Source organism: Pelmatolapia mariae, linkage group LG13 (genome assembly GCF_036321145.2).
Source record: "Pelmatolapia mariae isolate MD_Pm_ZW linkage group LG13, Pm_UMD_F_2, whole genome shotgun sequence".
Lineage (NCBI taxonomy): Eukaryota > Metazoa > Chordata > Actinopteri > Cichliformes > Cichlidae > Pelmatolapia > Pelmatolapia mariae.
The window spans coordinates 23,441,809-23,456,684 of record NC_086238.1 but is presented as its reverse complement, the minus strand read 5'-3'; the positions used below and the strand labels follow the sequence as shown (position 1 = coordinate 23,456,684).

General features: G+C 39.7%; 1 protein-coding gene across 2 annotated transcripts in view; it reads left to right on the top strand.

Moving 5' to 3' along the window:
- Nucleotides 1–1,737: 1,737 nt before the first annotated feature.
- ccdc85a (coiled-coil domain containing 85A) overlaps nucleotides 1,738–14,876 on the top strand; it is a 42,080-nt gene continuing 28,941 nt past the window's right edge. Inside the window, exons 1-2 of one of the 2 annotated variants that reach the window (XR_010095441.1) lie at nucleotides 1,738–2,445; nucleotides 3,168–4,244. Coding sequence is in view for 1 of the 2 variants with exons in the window: in XM_063491986.1 (XP_063348056.1) it covers nucleotides 2,221–2,445; nucleotides 3,168–4,233 (1,291 nt within the window). In the remaining variant the exon portion in view is untranslated. The remainder of the gene's footprint in view (nucleotides 2,446–3,167; nucleotides 4,245–14,876) is intronic. The other variant, XM_063491986.1, reaches the window with a different exon arrangement.

The following is a 14,876-nucleotide window of genomic DNA, read 5'->3' as shown; positions in this document are numbered from 1 at the left end:
ATTAAAATCAACACATGCTTGAGGGAAATCTCCAAACAACAAAGGAGGAAAAACTTTCAGACTGTTAAAGATAACTGTGATAGCTGTGACTGTAATGAAGTTTGTTTCAGGAAATACAGTTTTCCCCCTGTTGTGTTTACATGAGGCTGTTTTAGTTGCTTAGTAATTAAATGCAATGCACAGCAAAGCAATTCATATAATAAAGTATACAGAAAAAATTCTGCTATGTTTATTGTGATAAACATTTTGTAGATTTGAATGTCACCTTCTTTGTGGATAGGCTAAGTGTAGACCTATAATCTTTATGAAAGATGTTTAGTCAACAATAGAGTGGTGTGTGAATGAACATCATGCTCATGGAAAAGGAATATGGGCAAATTGAGTAGCAATGGATATAAAGATTTTTATTTGAAAATAATAGTTTTTCAACTGTTTTGGGTGGAGAGTGCTTCCTTTCTTAATGAATAACTACTCCACATGCAAAAAAATATCTTCTCATAGCGTGACCCTTATGGTTATCCATAGGTATTCTTTGCAAAAATGTAAAGGCAACACATGAGTGGCTCATGTGCCCTTGGAACAAATGTATTAGTGAGATATTTTTTGTCCACTACAGCACCATCAGCAGTTGCACTGTGGGTCTTGTGGTTTACACTGTCAAAAAGTTCCCACAAATTGTCTGAGTGCATTGTTGTGCTTGTCACTTAAACTCGTAGTGATGCTGCTGACTCTTAAGCTCTGTCAGAGTTTGCAGTGTCATCAGGTTTTTTCTACACTCTGTCAATCAAACCTAGAAGCAGGCGGTAAGCCATCTGTTGAAACTGGGGTGAAATACACCAAAACCTCAAAAAGCCATGGTCACATGATATCTATAGTGTTTCCAACTTTTATTTTATCCATACTGTGATTTTTAAATGCCTGTCCATGAGTGCCTTTCATTCTTCTTCTTCTTCTTCTTCTTCTTCTTAATAATAATAAATCAAAACAGCATCAATCTGTCACTATCAAGCATCTAATCTTTATTTCTTTTCCACGTCAGACTTTCACCTGTCCCAGCTGGGAGGCCTCAAGCAAAACAAAACACCTAAAACATACCAGACCTCTCTACATGAGTGTATTTCTTCATAGATATAGTGTCACAGTAAACATGTGTAAATACATGCTGCTTCTGCATTTTAGTTTAATTTTTGTCAAATAAATAATGACATTGTGTAAAATATCGTGTTTTGTTATTCATCTGAGGTTAGATTAATTAATACACATGACACTATGTTTTATTATCTCCTGATATGTAATACCTTGGAAATGAAAGAGGGTGTGCGTTCTTTTTACTGTATTTATTTATATACATTTTTTCTATTTTCCTTGGCCCTCTCCTGACCGGGTTTTGGTTCCCCATATCATCTCATTTATAAAAATCCTGGAAATGCTCCTGGGAGTTGTATTTTTAGCTTACAATCTGGCAGTGACACTTTTTTGGAAATGAGGATAGACTATTCCTCTTTTAGTGATTGCTATCCTTAAGAAGAGAGTTCACGCTTCCATAAATATCAGAGCAAACTATGATCAGTGCTATCTGCCCTGATTATAAACGAACCTAAAAATAGAAGCAGCCCGTCACTTTGAACAATCAGAGTGCAGCACTGTTCACATCTAACTCCAGCAGATGGCGTAACAAACCAAGAGGCACAAGGCGAGAGCGAGTAAGCGAGTGATGGTAGAACGAGAGAGGCGAGCCTGCTCTCCACACTATCACACCTTGTTATCCTGGCGCTCCGGCTATGCACCTGCAACCTCTCCTTGGAGCCCCCCTTCTTATCATCCTCTTTTTTCCGCCCTCCGCCCCGGCGGTCGGACAGAGGTAGTGCGCGCTCAGCAGCGGGAGTGCGCAAAGCGGTCGGCATGCACCTGGAGAGAAACCGCCCCGCCAAGCCGGCCAAGGGCTTAACCAGAGACGCAGCAGGATGCGGAACGATGCTCTAACGACAGTGATATAGCAGCAGAGCACCGGGTGGATATCAGAGCTGCAGCATGGGCGTGGGAAAAAGGCGCAATGACAGCGATGTGATTCCACAGATATAAGAAGGGTGGGTGGGGGGAACCCGAGTTACGTTTGGACCAGAGTTGTGCATTTTAAAGCTTCGATTTGGTTGCTCTGAAATTCATCAGACACAACACTTTGTTTTACCTCCCGGTCTACCTTCACCGGAGTTTAAAGGGATGGAGAAAAGCGCACAGCAGCAGTCCAAAAGCGCAGAGAGACCAGCAGAGGACATCTCCAAAATTCCCGATGAGGAGCTGCTGAAGTGGGGTAAAGAGGAGCTGGTGAGGCGGCTGCGGAGGGCAGAAGCAGAAAAAAGGGGCGTCATCGTGGAGCACGGCAATCTGATGCGGGAGGTGAACCGGAGACTCCAACAACACCTGAACGAGATACGGAGTTTGAAGGTGAGGTCGGGTGGTGCTGATGAAGAGGATCCCGGGGAGCCAGGCTGTGCCAGGGCCCGTGTGGGGTTTCTTCCAATGTGTAGACTATGTGTAGACAGCCTGCTGACTGAAACAAGTGTGGGCTCTGCATGAGAAGAAATATGGCCAGGTTACAGGGGTAGATTTAAGGTCAAATTTAGCTTTAAATAAGCAGATTAAACCTGTTGCTTCTCCATGCAGGAATTTGGAAACATTAATAAAAGGAAAATTGTATCTTGTACCTCTGTTTTATGGTTTATTATTATGTGCTAAACAACATATTAACTTAGAACAGGTTTTCTGAGAAACTATTTTGTAATGCATTTTTTAATTTTAATTTTCTGCTCTAAAAAATCAGTTAGTGGAGCTGGTAGACTAATACTGCCAATTATCATTGACTGAAGCTCCAGTTTCATTAGTGGTTACTTATTGGTTGCGTCCTTGACAAACCATTTTATCCTTTAACCAATAAAATGTTGAAGAATAGATAAAATTGTCCATCATTCTGCCCTGCCTCCCTAATAGTCCAGAAGCTAAAGACACACACACACACACACACACACACACACACACACACACACACACGTAATCTTCTTCATCAAAGCTTCATTCATAGCAGGAATGAGTATGTAATCTCTCTATGTGCTTCTGTGTGTGTGTGTGTGTGTGTGTGTGTGTGTGTGTGCGTGCTCTGTGTAAACCAGGACGTGAACCAGAAACTGCAGGAGGACAACCAGGAGCTGAGGGACCTGTGCTGCTTCCTGGATGACGACCGGCAGAAAGGGAAGCGGGTGTCGCGGGAATGGCAGCGATTGGGTCGCTACAGCGCTGGCCTGATGAGGAAGGAAGTGGCTATCTATTTGCAGAAGCTTAAGGAGCTGGAGCAGCGGCAGATGGAGGTGATCCGGGAGAACCTGGAGCTTAAGGAGGTGTGCCTCATGTTAGAAGAGGAGAGGGCCACAGTTGTGGCTGGAAGCACAGGGGGAAGTGGTGGTGGTCAGGGAGGCCCTGGCTGCAGGAACTCCATTGACAGTCAAAGTAGCCTGTCTCAGCTGGGCGGTGGCATGCCTACACCAGGCCTGTTGCGGGATGTTGGCGATGGAAGCAGCACCTCCAGCGCAGGGAGCACAGACAGCCCAGATAACCCTCACCATAAACCCTCCCCTCTTGGCTCCAATTCAAGCCCTGGATCTGGCTCAAGATGCAGCTCTTCAGGACAAAAGAGAGATGTTTGTGAATTCAGCGGGAGGAGGCGCAGCTCCACCACGGAGTACCACACCTTTCCCCAGTCCTGCCGGCCCCGTGGAGGGTCCCTCACCAACCTAGAGCTTCACAGCTTTCGAGGACACAGCCCAGAGAAACACAGCAAGTCTCCTACCAGACTACCTTGTGGCTCCCACTCCAAACCCTGCAGCTCTGACCTACTAGCACAGAAACAGCTACTGATGTCAGGACAGGCATCTCCAGGCAGTGGCAAGGGCTCAGCTAAGTCCAGCCCAGATCTGAGTCAGCGACACCGGCAGGTAAACTCAGCAGGGGCTGGGAGTCCTGAAGCCAAGCAGATAGCAATGGGCACACCTGAGCACCTGAGAAAAGGGCGGGTGATTGTGGGAAGTCCAGAGTCTATACGGCAGCACTATCACTATCATCAGAGCCCAGGGGTGGAGCACAGCAAGGGGAAGTATAGTAGTGGCTCCCCTGGCAGGGATGGAAGTCACAGGAGACCAGCGGGTGAAGAGATGGCCCCCCACCACCAGAGTCTGTACAACGGTAGGCACATGGTAACTCTTATCTTGTATTTTTTCATTCATAAACCATTTTATGACACATAAATGAACACTTATACATTTATAGAGAGATGCACTAACATATTGTTTTATCTAGCTAGAAAATGGTGGAGGCAAGGACTGATAATGACCAAATAGAGATATTTTTATCAATTACATGAGCTGTACATTCACAACAAGCATACAAACATTTGAATGTTTTCAACAATATACATTTACTGCATTTCTTTACTTAATGAGGATAAACTGTTTACTGTTTGGAGTCCATGTTAGCGGTGTGCCTATTAAAGCAACAAGATAAAGGAACTACATAGTAGGGCTGGGTGATATGGCCTAAAATTCATATCGCGATATAATTTGAAGCATGTGCGGTAACGATATATATCGCGATATATTCTTTTCTTCTGTATAACATATTTTCCACATTATAAAGCACACTTAAAATCCTTTAATTTTCTCAAAAATTGAGAGTGTGCCTTATGTATGAATTCTGGTTGTGCTTACTGACCTCGAACCGATTTTGGCGTGCAGAAATCTGTTAAAAAATGTTTTAGTACAACTTTTGTAAGCCGCACTGCTTGATGGATTGTCAGAGCATTACAGCTGCCGTAGTGAGGAGCTTCGCGGAGTAATCTGGGTGCAAAACTCCGTCCCCTTCAGGTCCCAAAGTCAAACGAACACTGAGAGTTAAAAACGGTCTAAATTCCTTAATCTTTAATAAAATCATCAGCGTTGCTGCTTTACCAGGTGTAACAATTAAGTTTAACATCCAGGCATCCATAAAAACAGAAGTTTTTATTTTTTTAACAGAAGTTATTAAATTTAACAGAGTTAGAAGTTAACAGGAAGTTAGCTCGCTAGTTTCCACCTAAACATGACATACCATGTTCTGACTGAGAGATTTTTGAAACTAATTAAAACGTACAGCTCTGCTACCACTTCCAACATAAATGAAGACAGGAAACTAAACAGCAGTGGCGTTTGCAGGGTTACTGAAGTTGGACTAGCTGGTATATAATGTTGTGCTACGTGATTGCTAGCGACACAGCTATGTTAGCATAACATTAGCACAGTGAAGCTGGAGGATGAACGCCTACTTTTTTTTCCACTCGATAAAAGTTAATGTGAGAGATTCTGGTGGTTAGGGACAAATGCAATCGCATAGCAGGATGCTATACATGGGGCAAACTTCAGTCAGGAGAAAAACTGAGATTATTCATCCACAATACGAGGTTAGTTATTAATATACTGCAAGAACATGAGAATAGAACAGCTGCGAGAGAATTCAACATTAATGAATCAATGTTACGGAAGTGGAGGAAGCGCAGTTTTTGGATTTTCCCCATATTTCAAAAGTGCTTCATCTCTTTGCTATGACTGTCGCCCGGCATAATTTGCAGATGATAATGGTTGTAGCCGCTGCGATGCTTTCAACCAAAACAGGCGCAGCTTGATGACATCATCAACATGCGCTATCGCGATAGAGCGGTATAGTCAAAATCTCTATCATTGGCCAAATTTATATCGTTTCTATCATATATCGTTTATATCGCCCACCCCTACTACATAGCTGATATCAGTGCTTTAATATTTGTTTGTCATCATCTCAGTATATTTTTTTAAAGTATTCCTTCAGATTGTTAAAACCTAATAGGCATATAGAAGATTTGTTATGTAAATACGCCTTAGTCTATTTGATCTAATGCTTTTTTTACTTGACCATTTTAATAATTTTCAACCAGACTTCTACTCCCATATTCCACCTTTCATTTATATTATTTGTGATTCAGATTCATTTTTGTATATCTTTACATATATTAAAAAGTTGAGCTTTTGAATGTAAGTTAAATGAAAAAATATTAACTTAAGGCTTATTTGCCAGTGTTCTCTGGGAAGTTTGTATTTATAACAACAAGCTTTTAGTTGCTAATATTATTAAAAAACAGAAAGAAGCACATGTAATACATTTATTAGCAATAACTCAGTTGACCAAAAACTGATGCAATATCAAAACAGTTCAGGAAGTGGAGAATGGAAGTGAGAATTTGTAGACATAAATTCTCATTATTTTATAGTCTTTCAGTATAAAAAACAAACTAATGGATTGCTCATGGACTTTCTATGCTGTGATACTCCCAAACTCTTAAGTGTAAAGTCACAGTAATGGATGACCTTGGTTCAAGGAAACACAAGACTGAGTTAACTCATAGAAAGTGCTGAGGACTTAGCTAGGTTTAGACGTGGCCTATGAGCTAGACCTACAATCATAGTTGCACTTACATGTTTGGATGCACATGCGCACACAGTGACAGCTGAAGGATGAGTAGACAGTATTTAGGCATGGAAACAAATAAAGAGAGAGTTTAACATGCATGTATATATAGTGTAGTATGCATGCGGGGACACAGGTAAGTGTGACTTTGTACCAACTCATTTTTATTAGCTCACATCTGACAGCTGCTCAGCTCTTCTGAAACGCTCAATGGAATTTTTCCACATGCACACTGCACAGGCCCCTTCAATTTTTGACAGCAAAAGGACTCATGACATTCTTTGAAACAGCTGAGCGGATTTGAAATGCATTGGCTTGGCTTTTAAGCTTGACTTAATTTTGGCTTCCATTAAATATTCCAAAGTCCTCCCTTGTGACTCTTTGGTTTAGTTGTTTCTCTGTGTTTTTGAGTGTCGGCTTTGCATGTGAAAAACAGCAAGCTCACACCAACTAGGGTGGTCCAAAAATTCGATGCTCACACATTAATTGATACTAAATTAAATCACTCAATTCATACAATATTACAATATTCACTTGCAACAATCGATATCCTCTAGCTGCACCGCTGCAGACAGCTGAAGTATTTAACATTCATGATACTGAACTACACTTCAGGATGATTTTTAGTGGTCAATAAATGTTTTCAAAACATTCATTTATAAACAGTTATTATAAATGTTAACCTGGCTGGTGCACATGTTAACATTAGCTCCTTAACTATTAGCAGTTACTCATTAGCTGCATTAGCCACCTGTTATAATTACATAGCGGCTCGTGGACTTGGGTTGCAGATGGAATATTGAGGCTGTGCAGAGCAGTGGGGGAACTGTTGCTGAACTGAGCAGAGTATCCAGAGAGTGGACGACTAATCCGAGCAAGCAGAATAAACTCGAGCAAAGCACCACAATCAGATGGTTTAAGGTCTGAAGAGCAGAGCTGAGGATGTTGAGAGCTGCAGACTGAGACGAAAAAGCGTAAATGGTAGATAAGAGAGAGGCTACAGGCAGATGCAGACAAGATGATGAACTTTTTTACTTTCACAATAATTTATTCAAATGTTTCTTATTTTGTTTTAAAATGCAGGAAGTGACTAGTTTAATCTTTCACAGTGAGCTTTAACTTTTCCATAATGCTTTTCTGCAGTCAATGAGTGGAGCATGATCTCCTCTGTAGTAGCAGCTCTGTATTCTAGAGCCTCATAGGAGGCCATCTGTCTGACAGCTTGGCCAAAGCTGGGACATGCAACAGAACAATGATCCCAAGGACACACCAGCAAATCACAATGCTCTAGTGTTGTCTGTCCAAAGGAATAGTCTTGTGGTTTCTTCAGATGCAACTTTGCAAACCTTTGTCATGCTGCCATGCTCTCTTTAGAGAGAAAAGGCTTTCTCCTCAGTCTTTTTCTAATTGCACTGTCATGAACTTTAACATTTACATACTATCTGAGGACTTTAGGGTCTGAGATGCAACTCTCTGGATTTTTGGAATTTCAATGAGTCTACTACAGTCTGACATTCTTCTGGAAAGTATTAAAACACACCTGAATACTCCAAATGATCAAGCTGCCAAACAATTTGAAAACTCTGCTTTGATAGAGGGGGTCACACTTGTTGATCAACTAATCAAATGCATTTGATCTGCAGCATCTGGCTCTATCTAATCTCTAAATTACTTTTTTACATGTCTGTACAACCCAGACCATTTTCATGATTTTTCTAATTTCACAGGATTGTATGTTGTGAATCCTTGGGCTAGACTGTCAACACAAACTATGACTGTTTTATTCTAAAACATCTGAAGAAGAATATTGCCTCATATTACAGCATATCACTGGTGCTGTAAAAAACATAGAGTTCATGAAAAAATCATGTATTTTTAGGCCATAACACAATCTTTGTTTATCTCCTGCCCAAACCTGCCTCCCTATATCCAAAATGAAATTAGGTTTTGACACACAGTAGGAGAACCAGAGGGAACTGCAGAGGCAAGTGAGCAAGTGGTTAGAACCATACTGAAGTGGCTCAGTCTTAAAATAGGTTCAGAAGACAGCGATCTTACACCAGAAATTGGCCACATTTTAAATCAGGGTAGACAGTTTAGATACCACCAAGTATATGAAATACAATGGCACATGTTTTTATAATTTTGTACATCACCATAGAATTTAAATCAAACAATCAAGATGTGACTTAAGTACAATCTTTCAGCTTTATTTCTCAAGGTTGAACTAAACAATAGCATTAACTGTTTCAAATAGACATCTATTTTTATACACAGTTCTCACTGCCAGGATTAAAAGTTGTGATGGACAGGGCTTAGCAGCGACTGACCTTTCAAAATAAGAGGGAACATAACTAATTTGAAAATATGCATAAGGGCTGTATAAATAAGGAAAGTGTGATTTGTCAAACGTACACGTGACACAGTGGGGAGTGACAAATCTTATCAGCTCTATGTCTGTCTGCTTGTGCAGTGGCTCGTTTACATAAAGAATGCCAAATGCTGTCTTAAAAATCCTCATATTCCCGGGAGATCCTTGTTTCTAGCCTTCAGTAATGAAGCTCATGGCTGCTGTAGGACATACTAGTTCAGCATTAGTATAAGTAGAACAAAAATGAGGTATTCTTGATTTAATTTGTGTATTTTCAATCTGTTATTGTAAACAATAGTTAAAAAGTATGATGCACCTTAACTATCACTTTGCCATTGTAAGACAACATTAAAGGTCGCAGTTAGGGCTTTGTATTTAACACTACATCACAAAGTGCACATGACCCTTCCTACTGAAACATGACTGTATAAATACTGTGTTGTGGTAGTCTAGCATCAGTAATGATTTCTACTGTGCTGAGTGGAAGTGCTCTATATTACAGCTGAGACCATGGGAAATAGCTTTGTACCTTAGGTGGACAGAGGATGCCTGACTCAGCTATTACTAGGAAACAATAGTGGCTGGATGTACTGTACTGTAAACTGAGATGCTGCACAACTTTTCCTACTATGAAAGAGAACAAAGCATATGCTTTTGGTAGAATTTACAGTATAGAAAATCACAAGCTCCTCACAAGTTGTCTGTCTATTAGCTCTCAGAGAGAATAGCGAGTAACAAAAAGATGCATAGACCTAAAAAAATAAATCGATCTGAAAAGTGAGTCGGGTGCTATGAAACCCGGTCTGGTTATAAATGGTTTAACTAAGAACACGGATGTCACCATAGCTGAAATTTTAACTGCAGGAGACTAAATTCAGGAGGCAGGAACACAAATGCTGATTTAGTTTATTAAGATTTAATTTGCTCCAAATCGAGACTTAATGAGTTTTTTGGCATTAAAATGAAGTTAAATGCTCTTTGTAGATATTCAGAGGGAAATGCTGTTGCAGGGAAGCTGAAGCTTAAAGTGAATGAATCTGGATTATACACACTATGGTGAAGAAATCAACAACACACTCTTCAATAAGCCAAACAAAGTATCATCTGACCAAATATGCAACTGACCCCATCCCAAAAAAGTCACAAAAATGGTGCCAAAATAACTTTCTGTTGCCTTTAGAGTCCAGCATTTTCATACATATACATGAAACACAGCGGTGGGGCAGAGGCATCTTGTTCTACCCATTTAAGAGACACAAGCTTTCAGCACACCTGTGATGTGTGTAAGTTTTTATGAGCTTTCAAATATGTTTAGGCCCTTAAATAAGATATTTATTTGTGTAAATAATAATAAGATACAACAGGGCCTTCAAACTATCAGTGCTCAGGTGTTTATCTCTAAAAGCATATAAATAGTTTTTTTTAATTACCCTCACTTTGGTTACCTACATACATTGTGATATATACGTATATATATGTATATATCTATCTATCTATCTATCTATCTATATATATATATCTATATATAGATATATATATATCTATCTATCTATCTATATCTATATATATATATATATAAATTAATAACTGATGCTATGCTAACTAAATAATTCTTTACAAATATTTCAGTCACTACAGACAGTTGGCTGCCCATTCTACCTCAAGTATCTGTGGTACGATAGAAGAACATGCAGAGTTTTAGCTCCTTGTGACATCCAAGTGTAGTTGCTGCACTACAAATTGGATGTGTTTGGACTTATTTAGTATTAGTAGAAATAATTCATTGGTTATTTTATAAAAGAATTATTATTCATTCTACTTTTGCTTCTTTGATTGGTTCATGAAATGCTCCCTGCAACGTTGTTCTCCAGCTCTGCAGCCAGTAGCTTTCCACTGTTATTCCCAGATCCTATCCTCTTATTCTTTAACATCATCTATCTCTTCTACTGCTCATTCATTCTGCTTCGGCTTCCTTTGTGCTGTCTCCTTTCTGTCTACTCCATGCCTTTGGACTATAGCAGTTGGATAATACAAATTCTTAACTGAAGCTCTTCACTTCTTGTTGCAAACTTACACACAGCCAGTCTAAATCTTCATTAAGCAGGTTCCATCAAGGGCCAGCACCTTTACAAATTGAGGTCATTAACATCAATAGGCTCTCTGCTCTCCAGTCTTGGTGCACTAAATAATTGACTAGGCGCTATGTAATTTTCACCCTTTATAGTAGCACTGCTATGCTGGTATCAGTATATGGTGTCTATCTAATGTGACCCTCAGGCTGTCTACTGGGACTGTAATTGAGGTATGTCAATTGTAGAGATATACACATTAAATGATATCAGATACAGTACTTTATCATAACAAATGACACTGAATGAACTGTAATATGGGTGTATTCATGTACTCACTATAAATATACTCAAGTTTAAAGTTAGTCATATATTTTAATGCCATTTAAAGATATGTTATTTGCAACTATTATACTGCATGGGTAGAAGATGCCATGATACAATTTTAAATTCAATCATATAAAATCAGATGTGGGCTGTAGCAGTTATGGCATCTTTATTAAGGTAGGACAGTGAGCTTTTAGCACCTATTACACTATTTCAAAGGGGAAAAAAGAGCTGTGCTTCAGTAAATATTCATTGTTATTCTGAGGGATATACAGTGCATCTAGAAAGTATTGCCAGTGCTTGGCATGTTCCACATTTAGTCATTTTTACATCACAATATTTTATTCATGACATAAATCATGAAAAAAAATCAAATCTGTTGCATTTGTGATATCGCTGTGTTTTTTTTTATGTCATACGGTACGGCAGGAAATTTCTGGGAATTATGCATGGATTGCATTCTGCAGCTAAACAATCAACTGTGCAATGTTCAAATTTATTTGTGGCCGCACCAAAAAGAAAACAGAAAATGAGAAAAAAAAGCATGTTGGCAATGCTTCAGATAGAAAAAAATTATTTTGGTATTACCTGCCTTTCTAGGAACATGTTTTTGACACAGTTTATATGGTGCTTTGATTTCTTGGCAGACCTTAAGTAGTAAAATATCTCCACACTACCAACTACCTTAGACCCTTCTTTTCAGCGAATAAGGATCCTTGTCTTATGAGCCTTGGGCTGCATCCATTGGGTTGTTAAGTTTTCATTAAGATTTTGTGTTGTTATTTTGTCTTTTATCTTGCCCATGCTCCTAGCAAGCTCAATGGCACAGATGCAGCAGCCCAAACATGTGTTGTTCCAACCACATGATTGATTTAGCGTGACACAATTCTCATTGTCAGTGTTTTTTTGTCTTATCGGTCAAAACGTGGATGAAATGAGTTCTATCGACTTTACAATGACAATAGAAAAGTTATTTTAGCATAACTAGCTTTATCATTTCATTGATTAGTCCTAGATATAAAGGGCTGTTACAGTTCTTCTAAATGGGGAAAATATATGTTAGTAAAACTGCAATCACCAATTATTAGTATTAGTATTTTCGTCTAGAAAATGATAAAATGTACATCCAGCATCCACAGCTCTATTTTGGCCCCTGGTTTATTGCACAGGATTTAAATCCGTTATCTCCTTCTGCTATCTCCTGAGCGAGCTTGTCATTATTGTGAAGTCCAACAGTACTATTTTTCTCAGTTCTGACAAAGCTCTTCTGGAGCTAGTGGGACCATACAATTGTTTTTTCTGGAGTATGAGGCATGATCAAAAAGCTCTAGTAATTGGCCCTTTAAAAAAAATCTTACCTGATTTTATTTGGCCAATATCCTGTTCCCAGTCTTCCCAGGCTTGTCCAGACAGCAGGACAAGTAACAGCTTTTTCAGATTGCTCCCTGGTCCCATTTTGATCCCTTACACTGTGCCCTCCACAGCTCTGACATGGTCAGCAAACTTTTGCAGGGAGCAAACACCAAATTCTCTTTCCAGCTGACCCAAATGGCCCAAGAGTCTAACTTTTCCGAACCTGAAGGCAGTACCTCACTTGAGGATGAGCAAGATTAAGAGCATGCATACATCCAGTATTCACGGTGTTGTACACAGTAAAACCCAGGGGGCAGTGTTATGCATGTTTCTATCATGCTATCACATGCTGGCCCAGACCATGTTTAAAACACAGGATTTTCAGTACTATGTACATTACATAATCTTCACTCATCACATGCCCTAGTCACAAGATTTATCTCCCTCTTCTGCTCCCCAAAGAAATGAAAAGAAGTTGAAGGATCTGCTTGGTTTGAGATAGACACATGTAGGATGTCTCTGTTAGTCCTTTTGTTTAGTGGTTTGAGCTGTTATATTGAGCCCAGCTGGTCTGGCTGTCAACTCAGGTTATATTTGTGCTGAATCAGATGGGAAAAATGAGTGTGCCAAACTCATTAGGCTCTGTAAATAGCCAGAACCCAAAGTAGGGTCTAATGGTGGTTGGTTAGTTACAAAGTCTTTGTTCTTGCACAGAAGGGGATCAGAAGATTTTCTGTGCTTTTTTAAAAAAACTTTTATCTTGAGTGAAGCATGCATGGCAGAGACCCAATCATGGAAACAGCTATACCAATACACACAGGTACATTCACAGCTGCATATCACATAATCACACACAAGCTTATTTACACACACAACTGTGGATGTGTGTATATATATATCTTGTAGCTACATGCACAGACACAAGCCACATAAAGGCTAATGAACGCACTTCTACAACAGTGCACAGTATATATCCAAACGTAAGTATGTTTACATTCTTTGAGGGTAACTGGAACAGCATGCAGGCATTAGATAGGTGAAGAGGCATGAAGTTGTGGCTCCCAGCTCTGACTGATTCAGTTGCATCTGTTGTCAGCTTCATCACGCCTGTCACCACTGTGAGGGTCACACACCACGCAGGAGTTGTTTAATGAATGGGCAACATTAAGTGATATTTACAGTGCAGCAGGTAAAGGGGAGGAGGTATGCTGCTAATAGCTAATAGCCAACAACTGGTATGTTATAATGTTCTGGTTGGATCTTGTGCTTTTTCTTTGTCTAATATTTTTATTAATCGTGGACCAATGCACAAAAAGACATCCATCATGCCAGAGTTAACTGTTAGCTAATTTACATCTGCAGTCTCCACAGGTGCACGCAATGCAAACATTAAACACTAACCCTTAAATGCATCACCATTTCAAAAACACACAATTATCTGTACAAGCATAAAAAGCTCTCTAATTAAAGAGTAATAGGAGCATCTGAAGAATTCCAAATTTTGGGGGAAGAATAGAGATATCACTTTCTAAACTGGCTTCTCCAAGAATGTAAATGGACTGATTCTTATTGAGCGCTTTTCTACTCTCCCGGAGTACTCAAAGTGCTCTATACAACATGCCACATTCACCCAATCTCACAAGCACTTTCATTATAGATAATGCTTTCTAAATACATTCACACGCTGATGGATGCATCGGAGAGCAACTTGGGGTTAGTATCTTGCCCAAGGATACTTGACATGCAGACCGGAGGAGCCAGGAATCGAACTGCCAACCTTCCGATCAGTAGATGACCTGCTCTACCTCCTGAGTTACAGCCAACCCTAATGTCAGTGTGCAGAAAAAATACTGGCATTCTAACAAACCATGAGCTGAATCATGTACTAGAACTAACACATACTGAACAGTCCTGAAGGTACTGTTCTCCTGGTAGATAGAGTGAGGTCTATAGGTCTCAGATCACTACTGGCGATTATTCTGTTTTGCATCAGTATTGGATTCTTCAGTTAAAAATTCAAGTTTCTGACAACAGAAACTCAGAGACTGTTAGAATATCTTAGAATATGTTTGCTTTACTTTTTACTTTAATGACAACACCAGATGAGTAGCATGGACTTCTCAAAAAGCTTCTTCCAGCCTTGTGCGGGTCTTCTTTCTGTCTGATGTACTCTGACAGCTCTTTGGTCTTGCTCATGGTGGTGGAGAGGTTGGAATGGAAGAAACTGATTCTGT